Source organism: Chelmon rostratus, chromosome 1 (genome assembly GCF_017976325.1).
Source record: "Chelmon rostratus isolate fCheRos1 chromosome 1, fCheRos1.pri, whole genome shotgun sequence".
In the NCBI taxonomy this organism is placed as follows: Eukaryota; Metazoa; Chordata; class Actinopteri; order Chaetodontiformes; family Chaetodontidae; genus Chelmon; species Chelmon rostratus.
This window is the reverse complement of record NC_055658.1, coordinates 13,150,865-13,177,232: the sequence shown is the minus strand read 5'-3', so window position 1 is coordinate 13,177,232 and position 26,368 is coordinate 13,150,865. Positions and strand designations below refer to the sequence as shown.

The 26,368-nt window shown below is 42.7% G+C and overlaps 2 protein-coding genes across 2 annotated transcripts; one reads left to right on the top strand and one right to left on the bottom strand.

The window, feature by feature from the left end:
- Window positions 1-348: 348 nt before the first annotated feature.
- On the top strand, window positions 349-7,474 carry spg7 (SPG7 matrix AAA peptidase subunit, paraplegin). Its single transcript, XM_041933837.1, has 17 exons — window positions 349-891; window positions 1,358-1,460; window positions 1,594-1,683; window positions 1,773-2,014; window positions 2,119-2,258; window positions 2,419-2,521; window positions 2,628-2,753; window positions 2,968-3,130; window positions 3,553-3,726; window positions 3,804-3,928; window positions 4,038-4,140; window positions 4,294-4,404; window positions 4,511-4,626; window positions 5,293-5,449; window positions 5,775-5,938; window positions 6,118-6,195; window positions 6,293-7,474. Exons 1-17 carry the CDS (start codon window positions 676-678, stop codon window positions 6,497-6,499), a joined length of 2,418 nt encoding a protein of 805 aa, XP_041789771.1. The 5' UTR covers window positions 349-675; the 3' UTR covers window positions 6,500-7,474.
- A 195-nt stretch (window positions 7,475-7,669) lies between these two features.
- Window positions 7,670-24,988, bottom strand: cdh15 (cadherin 15, type 1, M-cadherin (myotubule)). The gene is made up of 14 exons (XM_041940231.1): window positions 24,811-24,988; window positions 17,563-17,730; window positions 15,009-15,164; window positions 14,389-14,533; window positions 13,986-14,167; window positions 13,772-13,900; window positions 13,440-13,622; window positions 11,733-11,977; window positions 11,495-11,631; window positions 11,150-11,380; window positions 10,814-11,053; window positions 9,755-9,903; window positions 9,231-9,422; window positions 7,670-8,481 (listed from the first exon to the last, which is right to left on the bottom strand). Exons 1-14 carry the CDS (start codon window positions 24,847-24,849, stop codon window positions 8,281-8,283), a joined length of 2,397 nt encoding a protein of 798 aa, XP_041796165.1. The 5' UTR covers window positions 24,850-24,988; the 3' UTR covers window positions 7,670-8,280.
- Between the last annotated feature and the right edge of the window lie 1,380 nt (window positions 24,989-26,368).

Genomic DNA, 26,368 nt, shown 5'->3' with positions numbered 1-26,368 from the left:
CTGAGCCTAAACTTACTCGACAGACCAGTTCAAACCAACACTTTAATGTCAAGTGCGCAGTGAGTGTGCATCCCCTATCGTAGAAGTCGTGCGGATTTTACTTTGCTGCATTGTACTCCCGCAATCTCATCTTTAAAAAACGGGCAGAATTTTGCAGCGATAAAAATTCTGTTGTTCACTGCATAATTGACTGGACTATTATGTGAGACTGGAAATTGCGGCGAATACGTCGCAGCGCGCAAACCCTGCGCAAACATGTGCGCAGCTAGTAGCCGCGTGAAGAACACACCGAAAGGTTAAAGTTGAAAGTTCGACGCCAAGATGTTTTCAAAGCTTCGAGATGTGCCAAACTGCGCAGTTCGAGCCCCAGCACACATTAAGCGCAGTCTCGACAGTGTTAATTAGACAATGACGATAAAGTCAAATTTAAAGCAAATACGTGTTGTTGTTTTTTTGCCTTTTTTCCGTGCGCAGGAAGTCCGGGAGTGGATAGTTGCGGTGTTGATTTCGAGGTGACATCTTTGCTCGGCTGCACGGTTGAATAACATAGCAAGCTAGCTCTTAAACAGAGGTTGAGGTAAACAAGCGTGCTATAACACACAATTTTAGCTCAACAGAGAACTGATAGCTATGGCATTGCAGCTGTTTAGTTAACATATAGCACTCAGTGACATTATGTCAGCTTTGCTGTCGCTGCACCGTGCTGACCTTTGTAGGAAACACGGTAGAGCTTTGTTGTGGACGCTGTCAAAGCGAAACTCTCATTTGTTAGCAAACAAGCCGATATCCAGCCGCAGTGTCCAAAATGTGCTGTCCAGGTGGGATAATGCCAGAAAGTTTCTTTCAAAATCAGACCGGACCCTTACAAGTCAGCCACAGAAACTCATTCAGGTAAGCCAAAATCCACCAGAGAGTCAGCAGACATGACAGCTTTATGGTTTGGCTTCTGTTCATGACTGATAGCAGGTAGCTGTTGGTGAAGTGAGCTGTAAGAAAATATAGAAAAACTGCGAGAAGTGTGTATACAAGCAGCTTCTCATTGAGACGGTTTACCTTGGAATATAAACTATGCAGAAAAGACAATGAGATTCTGCCTTAGAGCAACAATTCACCCTTGAAACAGCAATTTCAGTGATTTTCATTAGTTATATCTATTTCCAAATAGATTTAAGATTAATGGTGAACTCCTTTGGATGTGTTTCTCAGTCTGTAGCCTGCCTGATGTTAACAAATAGGATTAAAGCGTTATTCTACTGTGGACTGTAATACATGTGCAAACTATAGCAAACGTCTTTACTCCCTCTCTGTCATATATGTGTGAGATTTCATCACGACAAAATATGCTGTTCCATTTCAGAGTCTTCTCCACAGACCGCTGGGTCCTGGAATGGTGGGAATAAGCAAAGAGTTAATCAGGAGCCACCTGCTGAGGAACCCTGTCGGTTTGGTCAATCTGTTAGGTAAACACTCAGGTTTAGGATTGAATAGAATGCCTTTATTGTCATTGCACCTTGTACAACAAAAGTTTAGACTGATCTTGGTTTGACTGTAAGTTATTCGGAGGTACATATGATGAAAATACTTTGATTTCAGGTGCAACAAACTTCTTCAGTACATCTCAGTCTAAACAAGAGAAAAATAAAAGTAATGGACCAAAGGGAAAAACTCCAGAGGAAGATGAAGGTAAGCTTGGCTGCCTGGTACATAGCTGCTCAGCGTTCTTTCTCTGATCTTTTTTATGCTCTTCTTCAATAATCTGCCTCATCTTTCAGAGGAGAAGAAACGTCGTGAGCAGGAGGACCAGATGTACCGGGAGCGCCTGAGGACCCTCTTCATTATAGCACTCATCATGAGCCTGCTGAACTCCATTAATACCAGCGGGGGTAACATCTCCTGGAATGACTTTGTCAATGAGATGCTGGCCAAGGGAGAGGTGTCACGTGTGCAAGTCGTTCCGGAGAGCGACATTGTGGAAATCTACCTTCACCCTGGAGCGGTCATCTTTGGGAGGCCTGTATGTCGTGCCGGATTTAATGCAAACACATAGTTAGCATCTGAGCACGTAGAGCAGTCGTTCAAGCTCGCCTCTCATTTCCTGCCATGTTTCTCGCTCTGCAGAGGCTGGCGCTCATGTACAGAATGCAGGTTGCCAACATTGACAAATTTGAGGAGAAGCTGAGAGCTGCTGAAGAGGAGCTGAATATTGACACCAAGGACAGGATACCAGTGTCCTACAAACGCACTGGATTCTTTGGAAAGTAAGGACATGCCAACCTTTCTGAAATAAGAAGAAATCCAACATGAGGGACCTGCAAATGTTTAATGAGCAGTTTGAAGGAATGCTATCTGAATGCAGAGTTAAATGATAAAATACTTTAAAGGCTCATTGCAAAGCTTTTCCATCTGTACACTTTGCAGCGCAGTCTACGCTCTGGGGATGGCAGCTATTGCCGTGGCTATTCTCTGGTATATCTTTCGACTGGCGGGCATGGGGGGCAGAGAGGGCGGTTTCAGTGCTTTTGTAAGTGAGACCACATGAACAAATTGCCACATGTGCATTTATCGTTCCTATTGTGTTCCACCAATTTAACCAGTGCACTAACTGCATATGACAACGTACTTCACAGAATCAGCTGAAGATGGCCAAGTTCACCGTTGTGGACGGCAAATCGGGTAAAGGTGTGAGTTTCAAAGATGTGGCAGGCATGCACGAGGCTAAGACGGAAGTTAAGGAATTTGTCGACTACCTCAAGGTAAGAAACCAGACTTGTGGTTATATGTGGTGGATCTTTAGCCCTGTTTTTTTCCGTCTAATCTAATTGATGGTTTAATTCACCCTTTGCTGCAGTGTCTACTTGATAAACTGAAGTCCTTTGTACCATCCAAACCTCACATGAGTGAAACTTTTAATTAATACCCATCGCAGTTTATTGCATACTGTACCACATTGGTGTTTTCTGTTGTCAGAATCCAGAACGATACCTCCAGCTGGGAGCCAAGGTTCCCAAGGGAGCATTGCTGCTTGGGCCTCCAGGCTGTGGGAAGACCCTGTTGGCTAAGGCCGTAGCCACTGAGGCCCAGGTGCCCTTCCTGGCCATGGCTGGCTCTGAGTTTGTGGAGGTCATTGGAGGTTTGTAAACGTAGCAACGGCAATTAATATGGCCAACAGCCGGTCAACATACATCAACAACAAACATATTTTTCTTTTTCTCTGATATAATGATTGAATTGCATTATTCTATGACATCAGCATTATTGTTCACCTGACATTAATGCCAGTAAAGTGTACTGAATTGAGCTGAATTGGTTATAGTAATATAGTGATTGAATTAATGTTGAAAAGAAATCTGACTTTTCTGGATCTATAAGAAAAATAATCATATACACATTACTAATGATAAAATTCTGTCATATCAGACGCATCAAATTATTGGTAAAAAATACGATATTGAGATATTTGATTTTAGGTGTCCTTGCTTGTCTCTATTTGACGGCCTTATTAGAAGGTTAATTTCTGACTGACTGACTCGGTTAAATTGTGTTTGTGTGTAGGCCTGGGTGCTGCTAGGGTCAGGAGTCTGTTCAAGGAGGCTCGAGGCCGAGCACCCTGCATCGTCTACATCGACGAGATCGACGCCGTGGGAAAGAAGCGCTCCACCAACATGTCAGGTTTCTCCAATACTGAAGAGGAGCAGACCCTCAACCAGCTGCTGGTAGAGATGGACGGTGAGTAGAACATTTCAGAGCAGCTCGCTGTCATCCGAGGCCGCCCAATGAAACTCTGAACTCTTATTCTCCTGCAGGGATGGGAACGACGGATCACGTCATTGTACTTGCTTCCACCAACAGAGCAGATATCTTGGACAATGCTCTCATGAGACCGGGACGACTGGACAGGCACATCTTCATAGATCTGCCCACACTGCAGGTAGTCTTGACGATTGGATGTACCTGCCTGTCCATACGCACTCTGCCCCTGCGCTTATCGCACAAGACCAGAGTCTTCAGTTTGTCTCATTTTTCATGTTGCCTCTCAGGAGAGGAAGGAGATCTTCGAGCAACATCTGAAGATCTTGAAGCTGACCCAACCAGCTAATTTCTACTCTCTGCGTCTGGCTGAGCTCACCCCAGGCTTCAGCGGTATATATACACCTTTGCTGTTTTACTTCTCATGTAAATCTGTGAACAAATGTGTCCATAACATCTTTGGACATCACAACATGGTTACTGACATGTAATTCCCCAATATGGCAATCACGAAATCTCTAATGCCAACTCACTTTGTCTCTGCAGGTGCAGACATCGCCAACATTTGTAACGAAGCTGCCCTGCATGCTGCCAGAGAGGGGCACAAGTCCATCGACACCTTTAACTTTGAGTATGCAGTGGAGAGAGTAATAGCAGGTACAATGATGCAAACAGTGCGTTGTGGGGAAGACGGTACATTTCACATGTCTCAATTGCTCTGGCAAAATCTGACAAGCCTGCGTTTATTTGCTTGTGTGTCCAGGAAGCGTAAAGAAGAGTAAGATCCTGTCTAAAGAGGAGCAGAGGGTGGTCGCCTTCCATGAGTCTGGACACGCCTTAGTGGGATGGCTGCTCGAGCACACTGAGGCAGTCATGAAGGTAACACGCTCCTGTATGGCTGCTCCTTGATGTAGTGTGGCCTTTTATTATTTATATTGACATGTATGTCCAATATATCCCATGATTACATGTCTGCCGTAGTTTGCATTTTATAATTTTATTGCAGAATAGAGAAATTTCCATCAGAATGTTACCATAGCTAAAGAAATCGTTTAAGAGGAGCACTCAGGACCAATCTTCTACCAAGGGTGTGCCACATGTGTCATTTCTCCACTTTATTGATATGAGTGGGTGTTTTTTGTGAATGTATGTCGTTGCAGAAACAGTTTATTACCTCGAGGTTTAGAAAATTACCCCAGGTGTCCTCTCTCTTTTATTTGCTGCTCTGCCTCATCAACTATTTGCTCCATCTGACTTTCACACGTTTGACTATGTGTCAAAGCCAGACTGACCAGGACATCAAACCAGGTGTTAGATGTTTAGCACTCACTTAACAAGTAGATTGTTAGTGGCTGCCAGATGACTCACCGTCAGTCTCAGCTTCAGTACATTTATGAATGAGAACAAATGATTGAGGCAGGATTACGAACAAGGACCACTGAGGTTAAAGGTCAATTTCTCTTATTGAGCAAAACACATAGCGCGCACACACATACAGCTCACCTTTGCTGGAATCACAGATGGATCATGTGGTGTGTTTCTCAGGTGTCCATTGCCCCACGGACCAATGCAGCTCTGGGATTTGCCCAGATTCTTCCTCGTGACCAGTACCTGTTCACCAAAGAGCAGCTGTTTGAGCGGATGTGTATGGCACTGGGAGGAAGAACTGCCGAGGCCATCACGTTTAACAAGGTTACAACAGGTACGCTCCATCTACTGTGTATCCAATGTCATCACATCACCGTCTTCCAGTCAGTGCCTCTCACTTATCCTGCTGACTGCTTTCAGATAATTCCCTCCTAGCTTTCCACTGCTCAATTCCTCCTCAATCTCAATCTTACCAAGTTATTTATTATTTAGTATTATCCTGACCTCTGCACTTTTTTTTCTGCTGATCAAACTCTGATCAACACTCAACTCTAAATGTTAATTTCAGCCAAATATATAAAACGCAAATTGCTGAACATCCAAATCTAAATCCTCTCCTATGCTGTGTGGTATAACCTATCCTTACTCTGTGCCCCCAGGAGCTCAAGATGACTTGCGTAAGGTGACACGTGTGGCCTACTCTATGGTGAAGCAGTACGGTATGTGTGACAGCGTGGGCCAGGTCTCGTTCCCAGACACAGAGGAGCAGGGTGCCGTCGGACGCCGTCCTTTCAGCCAGGGCCTGCAGCAGCAGATGGACCACGTGGGTTCTAAAATTAGAATAGTTCTCCGTTAGAGCACGTTAACACTCAGTGAATGTTGATATAATGAGTACTGATTTTCCGTTCAGCTTTGGCCAGAATATTATTAGGTTGTTCTGAAACAGAATTACTTCTCTTTACTCAGTGAGCACGGATTTGACAGCATTTGTTGTTCTTTCAGGAGGCTAAGATGCTGATAGCCCGTGCATACAGGCACACAGAGAAGCTGCTACTGGACAACAGAGACAAGCTAACGCTGGTCAGTTGATCGCTTTTTTGATCAGAAATTTTGTGCAAAATTCTGTGACTTTTTGCCATCATTGATCACAGCACTCGTGTGGGGTCTGTCTCTCCAGTTGGCCAATGCGCTGTTAGAGCGTGAGGTGGTGAACTACGATGACATTGAAGCCCTGCTGGGTCCTCCCCCCTTCGGGCCCAAGAAGATGATCGTCCCACAGAGCTGGCTGGAGGCTGAGAGGGACAAACAAGACACGGGAGAAGACGAACCTCAACCGCCTCGGCGCAAACACAGAGAAGAGGACATGGATCCACAGCTGGTCTGATCTTAAAACATATGTCTCAGAATTATTTTCCACCTGCTGCATTTTGTGGGTGTCATCAGGGGGCTGGGTGAATTTAGAAAACCTGGCATTGATTCCTCACTTTTAAGCTTTATATGCCTGAAAGTGAAATCATCAGTTTCTTGAAACAGCAGCAGTCCATGTAGACCTTTTTCAGGTAGCTGACGCATTTAAATAATCAGAAACAGGCCTAAAGAACGCAGTGCAACTTTGGCAATGATTATTATGGGAGGAATTCCACCATGTCTCTCATGTGCTTTCTGCACAGTCATATTATTATGCCATGGAAACACTAAAAACAAGCCTATTGAAACAAGATGTGTCTAACAAGCCTAAGGTCTAGAAAAACCCTCTAATTAACATTTACTGTACATGCAATCAACAATTATATGCTCCGTCTTTGAATTCCCAAATAGTGTGTGCTAATACATGAAACTGATGTGGGATCATGTATGTATGGAAACGCACTGTAGCATATACAGTTTATTCAAGTTCGAGAATTCATGTTATCTCACATTCGCAAACGACCTCGCAAAAGAGCAGCAAGCATCTGTAACTCAAGTCATTCGATAGGGAAAAAAGTTGACTTTAGGGGTGACTGTTTGGACTTTGTGCACCAGATGTATTTGGATTAAGGTCCTCGTATTGTGTTTGGTGAAGAATTGAAACAGACTGAAGTAGGCTGCTGTGGACTTTTACCTGTATACTTAATAGTGTGTACTTAATAAATAAGGAAACTATATTTGACATTTTGAAATACCCCTTTAAGGTTGACGTGTGTCATGTTGACGATAAAACAGCAAATATTCCTCCACACACCTGGTCCTTCTCTCACTGTAAGACATAGAGATTGAGTGAATAGGTGGAATAGGCTGAGCTGGTGTATTAGGGGTTGTGTATTGGTTTGATTGCCACAAGTAAAAGTCCTGAAGGATGATGTTGCTAAATAATACAATAAAGTTTTATTAAAAAATGACATGTTGCTCCTCATATAGAATTTGTTTATGTTTGAATTATGAGTAAATGTAGTGCAGCCTGTGAAGATGGGCTTATTTTATGACGAACAATACACACACTAAATAAAAGATTTACATTTATTCTGTAGACACCAGTAAAACCTAAATTCAATGAACATATTAAAAAAAAGCATCATTCAAAGTCTTCACCTCCAAACACTTAGATTACAGAATAATGTGTGGTACAGTATGTTTTTGTTGAGCAATAGTTTGTGCTGAGAGTCCAAAAAGATGAACGGAGGCTGGAATGAAGGATTAGTGATCAAAAAAAAAGAAAAACACAATCAATATCAAAGCAAAATTATCTTATAAAATAATCACTTATATAAAAAAGAAATACATTTAAAGGGTTTTTTTTAATATGTCAGGCTTCTCGTGTGCATCATTACTGAGCAATCCAAGTCTGAGCACAAAGAAAACCAGACATGGACAATCATTTCAGCACTGTTTGCCTTGTAGCATGCACAGCTCCTTTCCTCGTGGCTGATAGTGTCAACCCACGATTTTACCGTCTCATTCACCTCTCCTGAGCTAGCCACAACTTTACAACAAGCCATTTTGTCGGTTATGTCCCAATGATCCTCAATAAAACCCAAGGCACGTTAAGCCCACGGCTTTGCATAGCATTTCTTTTTTCCTTAGCACAATTCAAATCTCTTCCTGGACTAAAATCTTTTTTTGTCCAGAAAACACCTGAGGCATGATCTGTGTCCCTAACAGGTCTTCTTCTGCGGGCTGCTGTCCACCTTAACGTGGGTCATACATGTTGGCCAGTTTCTGAAAGCGTGGTCCCCAGTCGTTGAGGTAGTCGTAGTCTTGGTCTCCATCAGAGCTGCCTGAAGCAATGGAGCTGAGGCTGCCTGCCAGTGAGCCCTCTCCCTCATAGTCATAGATCAGAGCTGTGTCGTATGGAGGCACGTTAGGATCGTTGTCTGCAGCCTCCAGGCCCTGAGCGAAGAAAAATCAAAGATTTTTTAGTTGATTAAGATAATGCAAATGCCTGGGAATTTTATTTTAATTGTAACTAGATGGAAATTTACTAAATGTGTGTTTTTTTAATATTCAGTGTCTGAAATGCTGAACATGCAAATAAAGCATGATATCAAATATAGGAAGCAAGATGCCAAACAAGTAGTTAATCTGAAGTTACATATACGTTTGTTCACAGGGACTTGGGGAGGGGGCACGTCTCCATCACTTCACAAAATCCTTTTTTGTCCCTCATTTTTATGGTTAAAACCTCTCAGGAAATAGCGCACATTTTTGCCCTGGGTTTGGCCTGTCGTGGTCAACCCCAACCAACACTGACTCAAGTGACATCACTTGAGGCAATTTATCACACTTCAAGAAAGGCTTTACAACTTATTCACATTTACTGTAAAATCTCCAAAGACCTATAAACAGAAGTAATGCAACAGAAGAGTTTGACTTGAATGGAAAGACAAGCATTTAATGTACTTCTCACTATTGAAAATATAGGCATGTTTTTAGACTTTACAGGTCTAAACAAACCTTCAACAGCAACAGGACACATGCAAAACCTAGATTTAGTTGTCCCGTGTTGTCTGTCAGTAACTTTGGGAATGATAGTACATTCTGGTTATGTAAATTAGAATTTTGGTAGTGGTAGATAATGGTTAAAAAACATCGCAATGATGACTTTTAGGTAAAACAGTGTCATGGTAGAAGCAGCTTACATCATTGATGTAGTCCTCGATGTCAGTGGGATCTGCAGGGGGCCTCCGTGGGTAGGTAGGCGAGGGCAGGTTATGCGGGGCATCCTTCCTGAGGGGCTGCTTGCCTCGAGGAACACCAGATCCCGGGTAGTAGGACCCCGGGGTCGACGGTGCATCGTGTGGATTCCACAGCAGGTCGATGTTAAAGGCGTTCTGCAAGGTAAGAAGAAGAGGCTACAGATCGACTCTGCATGTACTTCAGGAATAAATACACTGAAACTAATAAACTGGAAAAAAAACAAAACCACAATAACAAAAGTGAACATCAATTGCAATTAAATCACGATCACTATTAAACACAAGTGTAAGTAAGTCAATAAGACTGTCTTGTCGTGTTGTACCACTGCACTCCTCGATCCCAACCATTCATAAAATATTCCAGATCCACAATTCCTGCTCCCCCACTGTACAAACAGCGTCCGCTTTAGCTCAACCACAGGATCACTTGGACCTCCTCTCTTGACTTGTGGCCTGTGCCGGCATACCTCATCCTCCTCGCCTCCTCCTTGCTCATCATAGTTGAAGACATTGTCACGGATGTCGTCTTCGGATTCCCCGACAAGCAGACCCGTTCCTTTCTTGATGTGGTGGCGCCTCCCACAGGTGGTCACCGCCACAGCCAGGAGGAGCAGCACTGCAGTCAAACAGGGAAACCATCAGGTTTGCTTATAGGTCTGCAACTAATGAGTTTTGTCATCTATTAATCAGTAGATTGTTTTCTCTAACTCTTTATATTAAGGTGCACAAATTCACCATTAACTAGTTGCTTGTTATCATGTGTATTAGTTCCATTTATGACCATTTCTTAGTCATTATAAAGCACTTATGAATCCCTTATTCTTAGGGTTATTAAAGGTTAGGGTTGGGTTATTAAGATCATAATTCGTGTCCATCAGCTTCCGTACTCACTATCAGTAAGCAGTAATTATGAGGCTATTGAGGGAGAATTCTTAGCTAATGACCTAGTAGTTGTGGTCGTGCACAATAAGGAAATATGTATGCTAAAGAGCAACTAGTTAATGGTGTGTACCTTCATATAATTGAATAATATATAAATATATATCTTGTTTGTCCGACCAACAGTCAACAACCACAATCTATTGAATTTACATTAAAATAAAACAGACAAAAGCAGGATATTGTTCTCTGTGACAGGCTGAAAACAGCTATTTTTTGAGCATTTTTGCTTGAAAAATTACTTAAATGATTAATCAATAATGAAAATAGTTGCTGACTATTCTTCTGTCAATCAGCTGATTGTTACAGCTCTATTTTGTGAGTGCATGATAAGATCTAGATGATCTAATGACATGCGGAACAGATTTTAAGAGGGCGCACTACATGTTTTGCCTATCCAACTGTTGAAGGCTCCAAAACTCCAAAAAAGTCCATCTTTAATGACATTTATTTTAATGTAGCGCCCCCTCTTGACAAAAGAAGCAATTTCTAATGTGCTTTTGATTTTCACTGGAAACAACTCAAACTAGGATCGTATATATATAAAAAAAGCAAGATTTTTAAGACATGTTCAAGGTGAGACTTACACAGTAAGAGTGCAATACAGGCCATGATGATGATGAGAGCGATGAAGCTGATCCCCACACTGGAGCCTAGGACAGCTCCCACCTCAGACTTACAGTCTCCAAAGGAGTCACAGAGGCACACAGTGACATTAACTTGAGCATAAGCACTCAGAACCGGACTGCCAGAGTCTGACACAGACACTGTGACCGCATACTCTCCTGCCTCCAGCTCTACGAGCGGGTGGAGCACAGCATGGGTATCTGAAGGGGGAAGGAGAATGGAGAAAGGTGTGAACTTTGGAGATTCATGGGAACACTGTTCGCGCTTCATCCTCACCCCCGATGCTCTTTCCTTACCGTTGACTTGAATAACAGTCCAGTTGATAGAGAGATCTTCGGGTATTTCAAAGGTGAAGGGTGCAGCGTGCGGAGGAAGGTCTTCATCCACTGCAGTTACGACCAGGCCGGACCTCCTCCGGCCTGTTTCCCTGCACACAGAGCCACTCAGCGGGAAGAGCTGAGGGGGGAAGTCATTGGTCTCCTTCAGCGTGATGGCCACTGTGGCAGTGGTTGACATACCATCAGCATCTACACAGGAGAGCATACACACACAGCAATGCCATTTTAAATTACAACAGCTGATTCAGCGTTTACGTCTGCAGTAGTATTTGACTAAAGTACAGATTAAGTAGATTGACTGACCTGTAACCTTAACAACAGCATTGTAGATATTGTTTTTAACATGTGGAGATCGCATATTAAAGGTTCTCCTGGCAGTAATGTCTCCTGTATCTCTGTTGATATCCAGCCACCTCTCGGGATCTCTGCTAATCTCATACCTGCCAGACACAACAGAGGAAATGCTATAGATGCACAAACTGTCTTAAAAACAAACAAACAAACAAAAAAATACATCTCTTGCTTTGCTGCTGCATCATACCTCAGGGCAGAGTTATCAGGGTCAGAGGCGATATTGCTTTTCAGTAAAGTCCCAGGAACCACAGACTCAGGGACCACAATCTGTATGGGGTCCTCCTTGAAATGTGGAGCTTCATTCTCGTTGACAACAGTCACCACCACCGTAGCGGTGCTCACTGGGAGGTTTGGAGCTTTGTTGCTCAGAGGATTGAGATTTTCCACTGTCAGTAGCAGGACGTACTCATCCTGTGCTTCAAAATCCAAAGGCTGTATGATCAAACAGAGCAGAGAATACTTTTGGTGGAGGGAATACTTTTCTGGATAATAAAGAATTAATAATAAACCTTAATGAAAATATTAGTAATTTCAAACTAATTTACCAGCCTGCATAAGATGTGAGGAAAGGCCAAGTATGCATATTTGTCTGAGTAACTTGTTGTTTAAAGCTTGGCCACTAGAGGGTGCTGTTGACTTGTGTCTGAGGGCCTCAAAGCACTTTTAGAATTTAAAGGACAATACCACCCATTTAAAAAAAATGAATTACTCCTGAGCCAAGAACAGATCAGTCAACATTAGTGAACACATACTGTCCATGAGGTAGAGTTTAGAAGACTTACGGGGAAAAAGTGTTTTTTTGTGAATTGGAAGGTCAATGGGATGTAAAAATGTAAAGGTATTTCAGATTTCTTATGAATAGTGTACACTTTGAAACAGTCCTGGGGCACAGAACTAACTCGTTGTTTCTTAAAACCTTGTTACACCAGTTTCGGTAATGGTCTTATTGTTGTTTTGCCAAAGGTCCACAGAGAAGGCTGTTGGTGGAAGAGACTCTCCTACATTCTACATTCACAGCAAAGTGCTACTTCACGGGTCTGTGAATTTCCAATGATTTCATTTACTTCCCAATTTATCTAACGTAATTGGAAAGTAATTATAGCTAAAATAGTGTTCAACTGGACCACTTCCAGTTTATTTCCAACTGAACTGCTATTGTGACAGTGTAAAGCAGGTCAGCTACTGCCAATTTCATTTCTAGGAAAACATATACGGTAATTCATCACATCCTGATATAAAATCATTAAGAAATGACTATTTATTTGGATATTAATAAAGAAGTTCTTTTATTGAAATGTCTTTGCTGACTGTATACACTCTACATAACCAACTAAGTTCTGACTAAAATCACTGTGTCACAGCTTTGCACTGTTATTGGGGAAATACTGGACCCACAAAATATGGCCAAACCACAACCACTTCAAAATTCATTAGACAAACTACAAAACACATTGTGGTTAAGATTTAAAAACATATATAGGCTCTGTTTCTCACCCATCATCAGGTTTGCCTTTTGGACAAAGTTTTGAGTATACAATATGCCACTGAGTGAATTCTTCTATGGGATGCCATTCCTTACTCTTACCCTTGTCTTTGTTTGAAGTAGAGAATATTGACAATATTGACAGAAGAGATTAGTGTGAAGATAAAAGAAGGAATCACAAAGGCAGGGTGAGGAACAAAGCTGATGGCAATTGACTCCTTATCCACTAAAATTTGTCAGCCTGACTTTGGATGCTCAGCATGAGTCCAAACATTTCATCTCCCAATCGAAATGGATGACACCAAAGTCGCTGCTGTCATCCTAACATCCCGCCACAACGTGTGATGGGTACTCAACAGTCACCACATCCCTCCTTCACACTCTTTCAGTGAGCAGCAGATCAGGCTGTACCTTCAGCACTGTCAGAACGCCCTGGTTGGTCACAGGATCTGTGCTGATGTCAAAGTTGCCATCGGGGTCGTTGGAAATGAAGTATTTAGCCTCCCAGTTTCCAGTTCCACGATCGTCTCTGTCCGTCACATTCACCCGGCCAATCTCATAGTCCTTCCTGTTCTCCACAGCTATCATACTGTACTACAGGCACCACACACAAAACACAGATCAAAAGATTTAAACCATTGTGACAGAACAGTAATATATAATTAACAAGTATTTAATTTAATGTGAGCCAAGCGTTTTAAATAACAGTTAAAAATATTCTTCACATATTGTCTGAGGCTCACCGAGGCAGGGCTGAACTGCGGGGCATGGTTGTTGATGTCAGATACATGTATGACTGCCACGCCTTCACTCGTCAGTCCCATGCCGCCCATATCAGCAATCTGCAGTTTCAATCTGAAACTTTTCACGACCTGAGACGGAATCCAGCACATTTTAAGTAAAAAGACCCACCGTGATCTGCAAAAATCTGCATCTTAACCTTAAACTGCATTTTACCTCTCGGTCCAGGCCTACATCTCTCGTGTAGATGGCTCCTGTCTGGTTGTTGATGCCAAACATCGTCTTGGTAACAGCGTTGGCGGGAATGCTCTCCTGGCCAATGATGGAGTAGCTCAGAAAAGCGTTTTCTGTCATTGGGTCATCTGCATCGGTGGCTGACACTGACATCACCGACGTGCCTGTCAAGAATAATCAAAAGCTTCGGTCAGCCGGAACGACCAGTCAGAATGAGTCACAGATATGTGACATATGTACTGAGGCTGCAGGACTTCACTGAAAAACTGACAAACTTTACAAAACACTAAACAAGAATTCTTTTGAATGGAAAGATGGTGCGCTTTCTGTGTTTTTTGGAGCAATGTGGTTCAAGAATAATGCAGTATATAATACACGGATGTACCTGGGATTGAGAACTCAGAGACAGTGCCAACAAACTGGCTCTGGGTGAAGGAGGGCCTGTTGTCGTTCTGATCCAGCACCACTATCTCTATGGTGGTAGGATTCTCTAGTCTCTCTCCGCTGGGGGACAGCGCGAAGGCTTTCAGCTGCACACAGATACAAAGATACAACAGACGAACGCTTCTGAATGAAAGCTGAATTCATGAGATGGTTGTTTCTGGCTGTTAATTACCACCACATTCATGCATTCCATGAAGGAAACATCCAACACGCCACTCAAGGTGAGCACAACAGATGCTAGAAATGGCAGAAAGAAATGCGCAGGATGTTTGGTTCAGCGTCACGGGTTACATCACAGTCATCTGGTTTGAAACATTTTGAAGTGCTTCCCAAGATGCCAATAAAGGCCCCTGGAAACTGACCTCTGGCTGTTTGGACTACCGTCTGAGACACTGATAAATGCCTTAAGACAAAAACATGGACCTGTGCTTTGGAACACATTGTGCAAGGTCTCATTGAGTGCACTGTAGCTTGCGTTAAGTACTTCTGTTCATTGTGCTTTGCAACACATTTTTAGTGTCTGGGTGATTTGAAATGTCACTCCCATAAAAGCTCTCTTACCGTGAAGGTGTTGTATTTCTCTCTGTCCAGCGGCCGCTTGCTCCTGATTACTCCCGTTTTATCATCGATCTCGAACAGATTCTTGGGCTCCTGGTCCACCCCCGGTCCCTCTAACTTGTAGATCACCTCACCTGTAAAGATTTTGTCCGATTTGATCTAGACGGAAAGATGAGAAGAAGCTGATGGTCATCGCAACCTCATGGGAGGGCGGCTGGAGGATTGTAAAGCATGTGTCGTAACACCAGATGTGAGCATGCTGACAGTCAGGGACCTTGACACAAGAGTGTTTAAGCTCAGAGAGGCCTTTGACTTATGGCAGGAAATGAGATTCTGAACTAATACAGCAAGGAGTCTATATTTTATTCAGTTTGCATTCATTTTCTGTGACATATGGCCTCTGCTGCATTTTCATCACCATGTAAAAGTGGCTCAATATTTCTCCTTGTACGGTAGATTTATACACTTACTGGACATCTGTAACAGCCTGAACACAACATTTACATTTCACATGTCTTTTAAACACTGGCCTGTGCTGTGTGATGAAGAATTACAAGCAACAGTGCATGGCTGCATAGCGCAGGCTTTAACTGGATTCATCATTGTATAGCTCTATACAACCCACCAGGCCCTGCTTTTATAGCAGTCTAATTTTCATCAAAGTCTGCGTAGTATTATTACTTGTTTTACTTACTTATTTATGCTTTTTTTCGGCAAAGAGTGGGCATGTGCTGTTCTTAAGTCCCCCTTTTGCTACCACAGCCACAATGGACGGAGCTGAACCCCTTCCTCATGCATTGATTGTCCAATCACAGCATAGCAACCGCAACAAGGCACGACAGAGAAGTGCTGTGTATGGGACTGTAGTAAGAAACACGCTCTGCATTTTCAGAGTTTAGATTTTGTTTGTTTTTAACCTTTCCGAATATGAGCTGTAAACATTAGCATGTCAGGCTAACTAGCTCATTATTCACAGTAGCAGCCAAGCGTCTCATACCACATTAATTTGTATTTTGTAAATATCAGTTTAAATGTGTGCTATATTTTTTAACATTTCCAGCTCTTAACCCTGCCATCACACAACCATTTCCTTTGGCACTATATTTTCTCAGCTGTTGAACTGTAGATGCAGACTGAACATACAGTTGTTTCATTTATTTGTAGGTATTTAGTTCTATATTACCTGATGGTTGAGTACAGCAGTGCTCGTCAGCAAGTGCCTATCTGGCTTATTTAGGGGGTGATCTGGACAAGTGTGAGGGGGCTGTTTACTGCTGAGAAAATATAATGCCAAAGGAAAGTGCTGTCTGACAACAAAGTAAAGTTGTGAAAATTGTTGCGTACACTTAAACTGATCTTGATTATTTTAGACGTGCTTTTTTTTAGCTGGATAACATATATTTTGATGCTGACCCGTCCACAGCACTACATTACTCAGCTTCTGTGCTGGTAGTCCCGTCTGCTTCTCCATACTGGGGGGGCATGCTGACCATCAACTACTGTAGGTAATGCAGTGACTATGGATACATACCTCATACAACCCCACCTCAAAACACCCAAACTATCACTTTAACACTTTGCCAGCCTCAGTTAATGTTCACTGAGATAGCTCAATGTTTGCCAAACACAAGCAGTTTCATGTAATCTTACATGTGAAACGTGCAGTTTGATTATGGTACAGGATTATGTAAGTGAAATGAAACAACAGCACGATTTCACATTATTCCTCATCATAGCTATAAAACCAGGACTAACTAACGTCCATCCTCAACTGCTATTGTGAAGGATGCTGACTTCTTGCACATTTAATGCCTTCGAAGAGTTCTTGTTTTAAAACCAGTCATCTGGAAATACTGAAAATTCATTCATCACATTAGCTTAATTAGCTAGCTAGCTACAGCTGATAAAATCTGTTAGCCAGTCGTCTTTTCAGCCAACAAAATTGATGGTCGTGGGCTATGAATGAGAAGCCTGCTGTCGTCTGTCTGAAATCAGGGATCCACTGTCTTGAAGATGAGAAAATTATCTGAGGGGTAAATTTGCCCCTTTTATTAGTCTGAACTGAATATGAATGTGTGAGAACGGAAAAGGCTGCTTTTTACCATGCACAGTATTTCTCTATTGAGTCGCAGTAGAGGCACAAAAAGAGGGAATTTTGTCCATAATAGATTAAAAATCCATTTGATTTGTCAAACTCAGCCTGCTGAAGCCTCATATTAGCCAGTCTGCCAACCATCACGTCTTTGGCTTGAGACCCCGGCTCTCAGTTTCTGTCATGCTCTCACGCTGCCCAAATCTCTGAGATTCCCCCCACCCACTAACACCACCACCGCAAAAAAAGACCACAGAACACAGAACGAGGACTGTGGATTTTTTCCCTCTTTACTTAGATTGAAAGCAAATTGAATGGGAGGAATGGTGACAGCAAGCAACCCGGTATTGTCTTTAACCAGGCTTTAAAAGATGTAAAGCTATACTTTAAGGACCATTTATACCAGAAATCACACACTGATTTATATCTAATGTGAAAAGATGTGGGCTAGTTTGACATCTTTACCTGGACAAGGTCTTCAGGGACCTGTTTGCTATTCTCCAGCACTCTGATTGGAGGGATGATCCAGTCCCTTTTCACCCTGACCACTCCTTTGCCTTGATTCCTCCATGGGTAGAGAGCCCGAGGATGCAGCTCTTCCTCGCTGTGACGGAGCTCCGCAGAGCTCCACACCTGAAGGAAATGACAGCAGCATGAAACTCACAAAAGAAAGTCTCAGGAACATGCAGTTAATTAGACAATAATACACATTGCACTCCACTAATCAGACATGGAGATTTAATGCAGCACGTCAGTGCATTTTTCAATTCCTGTACTTCTTGGCTTCATGGAAGACACAAATTATGTCATTATAGGCATTTGCAGCTGTTTAAGATCATGTCAGGAGTCTCCCTCAGTGCTCTAACATTCCCAGTGGCCTGATGGAATGGCTGTACGCTCGCTGCAGCTCAGAGGCTCTCTGTAATGTGGAGTCCATGGGATCGTTCCAGAGCAGAAGGGATGCAGGGCCGTGGCTTCAGGTTTCACACACTAATACACGTCTTTGTCAGCTTCCTTTGATCTGGGTGCAAATTCATCTCAGGACGAGGAAACACAAACACTCATGCTCATTTCACGAGCCCTCATTCACCACATCGCTGTCTCGGCCGCGCTCGCACAAACAGACGCGCACACATGCGAAGACCCACACTCACACAACAGCTGTCGTCTATGGATTTAGATCCTGTGCTTTCCCACCCGCATTCCCACTCACACTCACAAATTCCCCTTTATGCTCAGCTCTGCACCTGACTGGGAGTTTGGGGTCACCTTACAGATCTGCTCGGCTGTAGGAATTCCACAGACACACTCATACATACGCTTTCTCACACACGCAGGCTTATATACACGCATCAACAAAACACCCACCCACGCATCAGCATATACACACATTTCCGTAAGCTGCTTCCGGCTTCTCTGTGGGAATTCACTGGATTCAGCATTATTTCCCATATGTTTAACAGCTCAAAGGCACAGTCTATAGAACAAGACATAAATGTGTACTAAATTGGCAAAAAGCTTTGTCTGTTTTGTCTTTGTGTTTTCACTCAAACTGACTATTGATTAAATAATAGATGAGTGAATACATTTGTGAATATTTTGTGAATGGCCTGTGATTTCTGCCCTGTCTCTGGGCGGCTGATCTGATATACTGATCCTTTGGCACGCTGCTGGACAGTGCGGGGAGGAATGGCAACCATGGCTGGCATCTGCAGGCAGAGTCAGAGGGCAGGCTAATCTTAGACTGCTCTATATTCCCGACCCCTACCTATTTAGCTTTTTGTAGCCATCGTCATCCACGTTCTCACAGGGATGTTTACACTCACATTCCAGCAGTGCATGTCACCCGCACAAATTCATCCCGGTCGCCATCAACTTCCATACTTAAGACTTCTGCACATATGAGCTCTCAAACTTCCACCGGCATAGCACACATTCTGCATTGCTACTTAACCTCAACATCAATAACAGCTGCATCACAGTTGCATTTCCAAGTATAGCACTTTCTAAGTTTGCTTGATTTGGGGACACTTGGGCTAACGTGAGCAGCTTTTTCTGACTTTGAGAATGCACGCGCAGGGAGGTGCAGAGCAGCGAGAGCCTCTATGCGAGTTCATCAAATGTAAAATACGCATTGCAAAGCTCTTCTCCAGTGCGCCACGCTGTATTTACCTAATGAACAAAAGGAAGTTCAGTTAAAGGGTGAACATGTTGTGGTTAGTTAGGGTAAACCATCAATATGAAGAGATGAAAGAGACCTGAGTACATCAGAAAGAGTTAAGAATTTACTGTATGTGTTTAACAAGAGTCCACGGCCATGTTAGTGGCTCTGTTCGGCTGTACTAGACACATCTTACTTTAGTGTGTCAGCATGCTAGCATTTGCTAATTAGCAATAAACATGAATTATGGATGAGGAGGATAAGAGTATTATTAGTTTTGCAGGTCTTTGGTCATAAACCAAATGATGGTGCTGAAAAGCTTAAGAGGTCGCCAAAGTTATTCCAGTTAATCCTGAGGGTGTCATGAATGTGTGCACAACAGTCAGTTGAGACAGTTCACTCAGAACTGCAAATGTAAACCCCACAGTGGATCATAGGATACATCATCTGGGGACCATGAATGAACCCATCCATCCTGTATATGTTGAGATATTTCACAGGGTTTGTGAAAGTTTGACCTGCTGGGGGGTCACCACAGGAAAAGTCGCGGGGCCACCATAGCCACGGGACAAATCATCTGGGTACCACTGATACCTGCACCACATTTCATGGCAATCCATCCAATAGTTGAGACATGTCACTAAAAAACAAAAAGGTGCTACAGGAAAAATCAGGGGATCATTAAAGGCGGTAGGATTTATCCTCCAGGGATAGAACATTTGAACTCAATCAGTTGATACCAAACAGACAAACTGACTGACTGACCAGCTATCTGACAGACCAATATTACCATCCCAAGAGCCTGACCGCTAACATGGCTAAAAAAAGAAATTTAACCATTTTAGCCAATGGTGGCTAAAAAATCCATTTACTAAAGAATATTTTGAAACGTTGGCTGTAATTTTGAATGTTTTGTATTCATGACAGTTCATATCTCTCTTGTAAATTGCTGTATCCAGTAGGAGTAGATACTGCTTTATTAAGATGGTCAAGTTGTTTTGTGTATTTGGTATCAGCGGTGTTCTATTCATCACACAACTGATAAATGGAGTATGAGGAAACTGGAAACAAGCAGACACAACAGGTTTGATGGACTGTTGACTACCTTAACAGTGACGAATACACTGTACGTTAACTAAACAGCAGCAACAACAAAGTGTTCCAGTTTCAAAGCTTACAACAACTAGATAACAAACAACATCTGTTATTTCACACACTTCCTGGTCTTGTCCTGTGCTTCAGGCTCACACTGTGTTTTGGATAGTGGCCCCACTTAGTTTCAGCCACTGTTATAATGTCTTTACCAGACCAAGATGCGGTAACACCAAAGTGTCATGTTACCAATTAGACCATTGAGTGCCTCTTCTGACAGGCTGAGCGATGACACCACACACAGATTAACTGTTTTTGAGGCTTTTCCCAGAAACTTTTACAGCTTGGCCTTTCACCTCGGGCCCTCGCAGACGTATGGACAGCTTGTTTCAGGATGACATGCCCTCACAGCCAGAACCGCTAAGCACTCTGCTGCTGACGAGTGTTTACCGAGCACGACAAAGTTTGATCCCACCTCCCGGATGAGGATGAGAGTAGTGTGACATTGTAGATTGTGTTCTGGTTTACTTATTGACCTGCTGTGTCGTAGACAATGCCTTAAAATGGAGTAATCAAGGATTTGAATATATAAAGTAATAATAACTTGAAACAATAAGAACAAGAAAAGACAGGCCAGATACAGAGGTGTGACTGTCACAGTTGTATTAAAGAAAAGCTCATATGAAAACCTAAAGCATTGGGTCCTCTGATAAGTAGCATCTTAACATTTCTAAAGTAATGTTGTTCACAGTTTCACAACATACTTGTTACACTTCAAAATGTGCTGAGATGAGATGTGTGTCAGATATCCGCCATCTTCAAACATATAGTGTAAAACTGCAGTAAACACTCACACACTAATATTCACCATAGCTGTAAAATTAAGGTTTGCTACTGTTGAAAATGCATTAAAACTCACACATTCATTCACAAAACCCATTGGAGCTGTCCACCTTCTGAGCATTACTGCATTTCAACTGCATTACTTGTTGGACACGCATTCATGAACCATTAGTGCAATTTAATACAGCAATGCAAGTGCCTGTCACACGTTGCAAACCATGAACATTCATTTATATTTTTGTTTCAAGTGTAAATGAATGGTATAAGGTGTGGGGATACATAAACATGCTATTTGCCATCTTGAGACATTTGAATTTATGAGTAAAAGCAGCCTCCTGAGAGTCCACTGGAGCTGTGCATCTCTACTAAATCTCTATTGGCCTGAGGGTCTCCTTTCCAGATATGTCTGAGTGGAACAGTCATTGAGATGAATCAGAAAAAGACTGTCTAGCCGGTAAGCGATGCCTGCAGCATGCCTGGCTGTCCCTTCAGCCACGGGCTAGAGGTCGCACAGGTGTCCCTGTGGTCACTTCTGCTGCTGGTCCTCAGGCATAGACATTTAACCAGTCAGTCACTGGTCCCACACCCCTACTCTTTGCTAAGTCATGACTGCCTGGCATGGGTATGGACACCCTATTTATGGTGCCGCTACAAGTGTGAGTCCCTCTTGGAACAGATGTCTGAGCTTTAGGAATGCTGAGCAAGGTTATAATATTAAACTTAGATAAAAAGTGGGGCTCAGTAGGGGCAAACACATGGAGTCACTGTCATCTGATGGCTTAAGTGGTTGATTAAATGAAACATATAGTCAATAATTTCTTTATTTAATAGAGGATGAGCAGGAATGTAATGGACGTGAAAGAGGCACACCTTTGCTATCAATAAAGTCATACTGTCCTCTCCTTTTCCAGCACAGAAACATCATCAGACACGTTGTGTTAACTGGGATACACCAGAACTAAAAACAATCTGTTTAAAACATTAACCTCTTAAACTCTTTTGGACACATCAGTGGTGGAGGCCTCTTCACACACTCTGATGGGAGAGACACTGCTAAAACCCACAGTACTTGAAGTTTTTGTAGAGATCTTCAACTGACAGACATACCAACTACATCAGATTGAATTTGCATGAATGTAAATATGTGCAAAGTTCTCTTTATCAGTTTATTTTAAAAAAATATGCGTTGACTGTACGTTAGTGGTGAGGTGAATAAAGAATCCTGTTTTTTACTTCTCTACGTGGGATAATTAACTTACATATTGGGGATACCAAGTGACAAATCCATCATAACGTTGCTTCTGGCTTATTCTTGTGCTTGACCATTAAAACAATAACGGTCACACTTGCTCTTCATGTCTCAGTCTGTGAAAAATAACGAGGAGAAAAAAAAGAAGGACAGGAAATTGACTTCAGTAAACTGGTTTTATGATCTGGAAGTCGTCTCTCTGCCCTTCGCTCCCTCTGAAACCCTAGTCAGCGTAAAACAGCCTGCAGGTATCCACACCCAGCAGGACCTGCGATTCAGACTCTAAATCCTCTGACTGATTGTTTCCGATGAGTGAGACCTCAGCGCCAGCTGGCCGCTGCTATAGACTCTTGATTTGTACCCGATTTCATGGTCCAGGAGCGGCCCACTCCTCTTTCCGCCAGGGGGATTACGGAGCGGGACAAATGGCATCACGTATGCATCTGGGAACAGCTGTTGCTGCTGCCCACTCCTCACCACAACATGCACCCAGCGGGCCTGAACACTGCTCAGCTCAAAACAACAGCAGCCTACTGAAAATGAAAAGAGCACAACTGAAAGCTATCAGGTGACACGGATCAAAGCCTTTGACAGCTGCTGATGGCTAATTTCAATCTAAAAATAATTTATTAAAATTTGTGTCAGTTGGGAAACCATACCCAAAATGTTTGTGTATTTGTCCAACATAGGCATCTATAACCTTTGGGAATCATTGTACGGAGAAAATGTGAGTGTTTTGTGCAGAGATAAGGCATTGCTGCGATGGTGGGTTGCCTAACTAACACTGCTGTCCTGTTTGAAGTAGTCAGCTATAAACCTTTCACCACCGGGTTAATGCTTCATACTTAAAAGATAGATTTTTAGTGCAGCAGATTGTTTCCATTTAATGGAAATTTCAACTCAATAAACAAACCTTAAGAGACACTTTTTGTTATCTGGGTATCACCTAATGTGTGATTAAATTGAAGGTGCTGTATCAGCCTGACCACACAGGGCTTAAGCAGTTCTCTGATATCTACCTCCAGCCTGAGGACTGGCGTCCTGCACCTGAAAGGTTGTGTTCAGGGTGCTCAGGTCTTTCAAGCCATTCACGGCTTATCTACATATGTATATATGGAAGATCATAAGTAGAATTATTGCTGAGGTTCTGAGGATTTGACCAAAATATCTTTTGTTCAATCTCATTAGGGGCTTAGGCCTCACTGTGACAAAGTGGTTTTCCCCGTGGATGGGTCAGTGATCAATCACTCCCATGTTCAAAAGAGACAACATATATTTTAAGTGATTTTCTCCAGAATCAATTCGACATGGAATATGAAAGCAGCATAAATTCACTGTGAAGACTTCCAACCACACAGGCACCGAAACTTTGCAGAAACTTTTAACAACTGACAAGGTCAAAGACACTTCAGCGACTGAGAAGATCTGAATTATTCATTTCCACCGATATACAACATCTGCAACATTTACAATGAATTATAGAGCTCATCATGGCCAAGACTTCCCTCAAGAATCACCGGAGGCCGGCTCACTCACCCTCCCAACCTGCGCTCCATTACTACTCCAAACAGAGAGAAAGACTGATGGTGGCTGGAAGTGCTGTTGGTAATAAGTCAGCTTACTTTGTCATCCATTTTAGATCTCACAATGGCGTCTGCCGACAGGGGCTACTAATGATGCCCTGAGCCCTCGGTACACATCTGGACTCTAGTCCTCCTCAAAACACTTCATCATCCTCTCTCCAACTAGGATGAAATGTTTAGATCAGCCACAAGCAGAGCCAGTTCAGTGCCTCTATTGATGAAAATCAGTTGATGTTTGGTTGAGGACATCACTCAGGTAAAAACATAAACTGTATATCTGACGAGCAGGGCAGCTAAAGGTCATTCTCCAACTAAGATCACACTCTGAAGGGGCAGGAAGTGAAAACTCTGGGGCTGAAATTTGGGGGTAGGCTGGATCTAGATGCATGTAGCTGAGGAAGAGAGGGGGTCTGTTCCACATAAAACAACTCAAGTGCAATTGGAGTATCTTTACAGCAGCCATTGCAATCCATAGGTTCAATTACTTGTTACTGATATTTTTGTATTGCTCAGGCACCTGTGCTCTAAGATCTTTTATAGGATTAAATCAAATCAACAACCTAAGATTACATTGTCCAAAAAACTGCCATTAGTTACTGCCATCTCGCTAACTTGTTTCATTTGAAGTCTCCTTTCATCCACAGACAGCTCACACTGGTTATAACAAAGAAAACAGACAGAAAAGTACTTCAGCGCTTAACTAAGTATATATATATATATATATAAGTATATATTTTGTTTTTGCTAGTCGACCGCAGCTATAAAGAGAGGATGATCTTTCTTACCTGACAAAGCAGAGCACCCAGCACACACACTGTCAACATCTGTGCCGCTATCCTCAGTACCTGCACTCAGAAGCTCAGTATGAACAAGACCTCCGCTGGCTGAGAGATCTGAGGCTCCTCCACTAAGATCTGGGCTCCTGAGAGGCTCTACAGTGCAAAAAGGCCAAACCCTCCACCCCTGAAACCTGTCCCTCTCTTTCCTTCTCGCTGTCCTCCTGCACTTACAAGCTCTCTCTCTTTCTCCCTCTCTCTCTCAGTGTCTCTCGCCCTCCTTTCCTCTCCCAGCGTTTGTCTCTCACAGCTCCTCCCTGTCCATGGCTGGGGTATGTCTCACAGCAGTCGTGGGGTAAGGGGCTAGAATTTCAGCAGCGGCCCTCCCATGTACCCCAGCAGCACATGTGCTGTCACTCACAGGCTGAGAGAGAGAGAGAGAGAGAGAGAGAGAGAGAGAGAGAGAGAGAGAGAGAGAGAGAGAGAGAGAGAGAGAGAGAGAGAGACAGAGAGAGAGACAGAGAGGGCAGCTGTTAGTGGTGTAGACAGAAACAGTGTCCACACACCAGTTAAAGTCAGGAAAAACACCAGGATACATAAATAAAACCTGGACGCACAAAAAAAACCCAATCTACAACCCAAACATGTTCATTTTACAATGATATAAAATGAAAAAACAGAAACAAACAGGAGCTGAAATCAAAGAAAGTTTAACAATTTTCTCAATTATCAAACAAAAATTTGTAATGATTATTTTTCTATTTTCTTTTAAACGAATCGACTAATTTCTAACCAGACACAGAACTATTCTACAATTCACAAATACATCCAGAGCATAATCACTTTAGATTGAAGTTTAATTGTTTTCCTGGCGATGGAATTCTACTTTTAAGAGTTGGAGGCAAACATCTCTCGCCACTTGCCCGTGATAATAAGTTACAACTATGGACTATTTTCAGCTTGTGTTGAAACTAATGTTGCAATTTGTAGATGTAAGTTGCTACAAAAATCAATGGGAAAGTCCCCACTCCTCACTCTATCTCTTCATAAGTCTTCTGACATCCGTTACTGTCACACTAAGAGGAAAATACCTCAACATTTTTTTCATTTATGGCCCTTACTTGACAGCAAAACATGCTGCTCGCTTGTGTTTACAGGCTTAAGTAGCTTAGCGCTCTTTTTCTTCTTAAATCCTTCTCGTCCGGATCAACCTTCATGTCATAAGGCCGCATACGTAACCCCCCTGTCCAGTGTCGTGGCCCCACACATTCACAACATTCATCCAGAACTCTTAGATCTCCTGCTATTTTGAACACTCTGTCAAAGCAGAAGATGAAGATCTATGGTGCTCCGTGAGCGATGTCAAAGCAGAGTTTGCCATGTCTGCGATGCTTAAAATTTGAGAGAAATGCTGCCATGACCGATGAGTGTTTTAGGCAACCGACTCTGCCGCAAGAGGAGGTGGCTGTCCACCTTAGATGGAAAAAAACAAAACAGAGTGAGAAGTTTACCTTGTTGGTCCTCAGGGGAGACGCAATCAGCAGGAAAGATGTTTGGTATTATGGGG

What these genes read in the sequence shown, in the direction of transcription:
- cdh15 (XM_041940231.1), bottom strand. Translation starts at nt 24,849, where the DNA reads ATGTTGACAGTGTGTGTGCTGGGTGCTCTGCTTTGTCAG. An exon ending in AGAAATACAACACCTTCACG is followed by an intron (nt 14,534 to 15,008) that starts GTAAGAGAGCTT and finishes ATCTGTGTGCAG; the next exon opens with CTGAAAGCCTTCGCGCTGTC. An exon ending in TCGAGGACTACATCAATGAT is followed by an intron (nt 8,482 to 9,230) that starts GTAAGCTGCTTC and finishes TTCTTCGCTCAG; the next exon opens with GGCCTGGAGGCTGCAGACAA.
- spg7 (XM_041933837.1), top strand. Translation starts at nt 676, where the DNA reads ATGTCAGCTTTGCTGTCGCTGCACCGTGCTGACCTTTGTAGGAAACAC. An exon ending in CGCACTGGATTCTTTGGAAA is followed by an intron (nt 2,259 to 2,418) that starts GTAAGGACATGC and finishes TACACTTTGCAG; the next exon opens with CGCAGTCTACGCTCTGGGGA. An exon ending in GCTCACCCCAGGCTTCAGCG is followed by an intron (nt 4,141 to 4,293) that starts GTATATATACAC and finishes TTGTCTCTGCAG; the next exon opens with GTGCAGACATCGCCAACATT.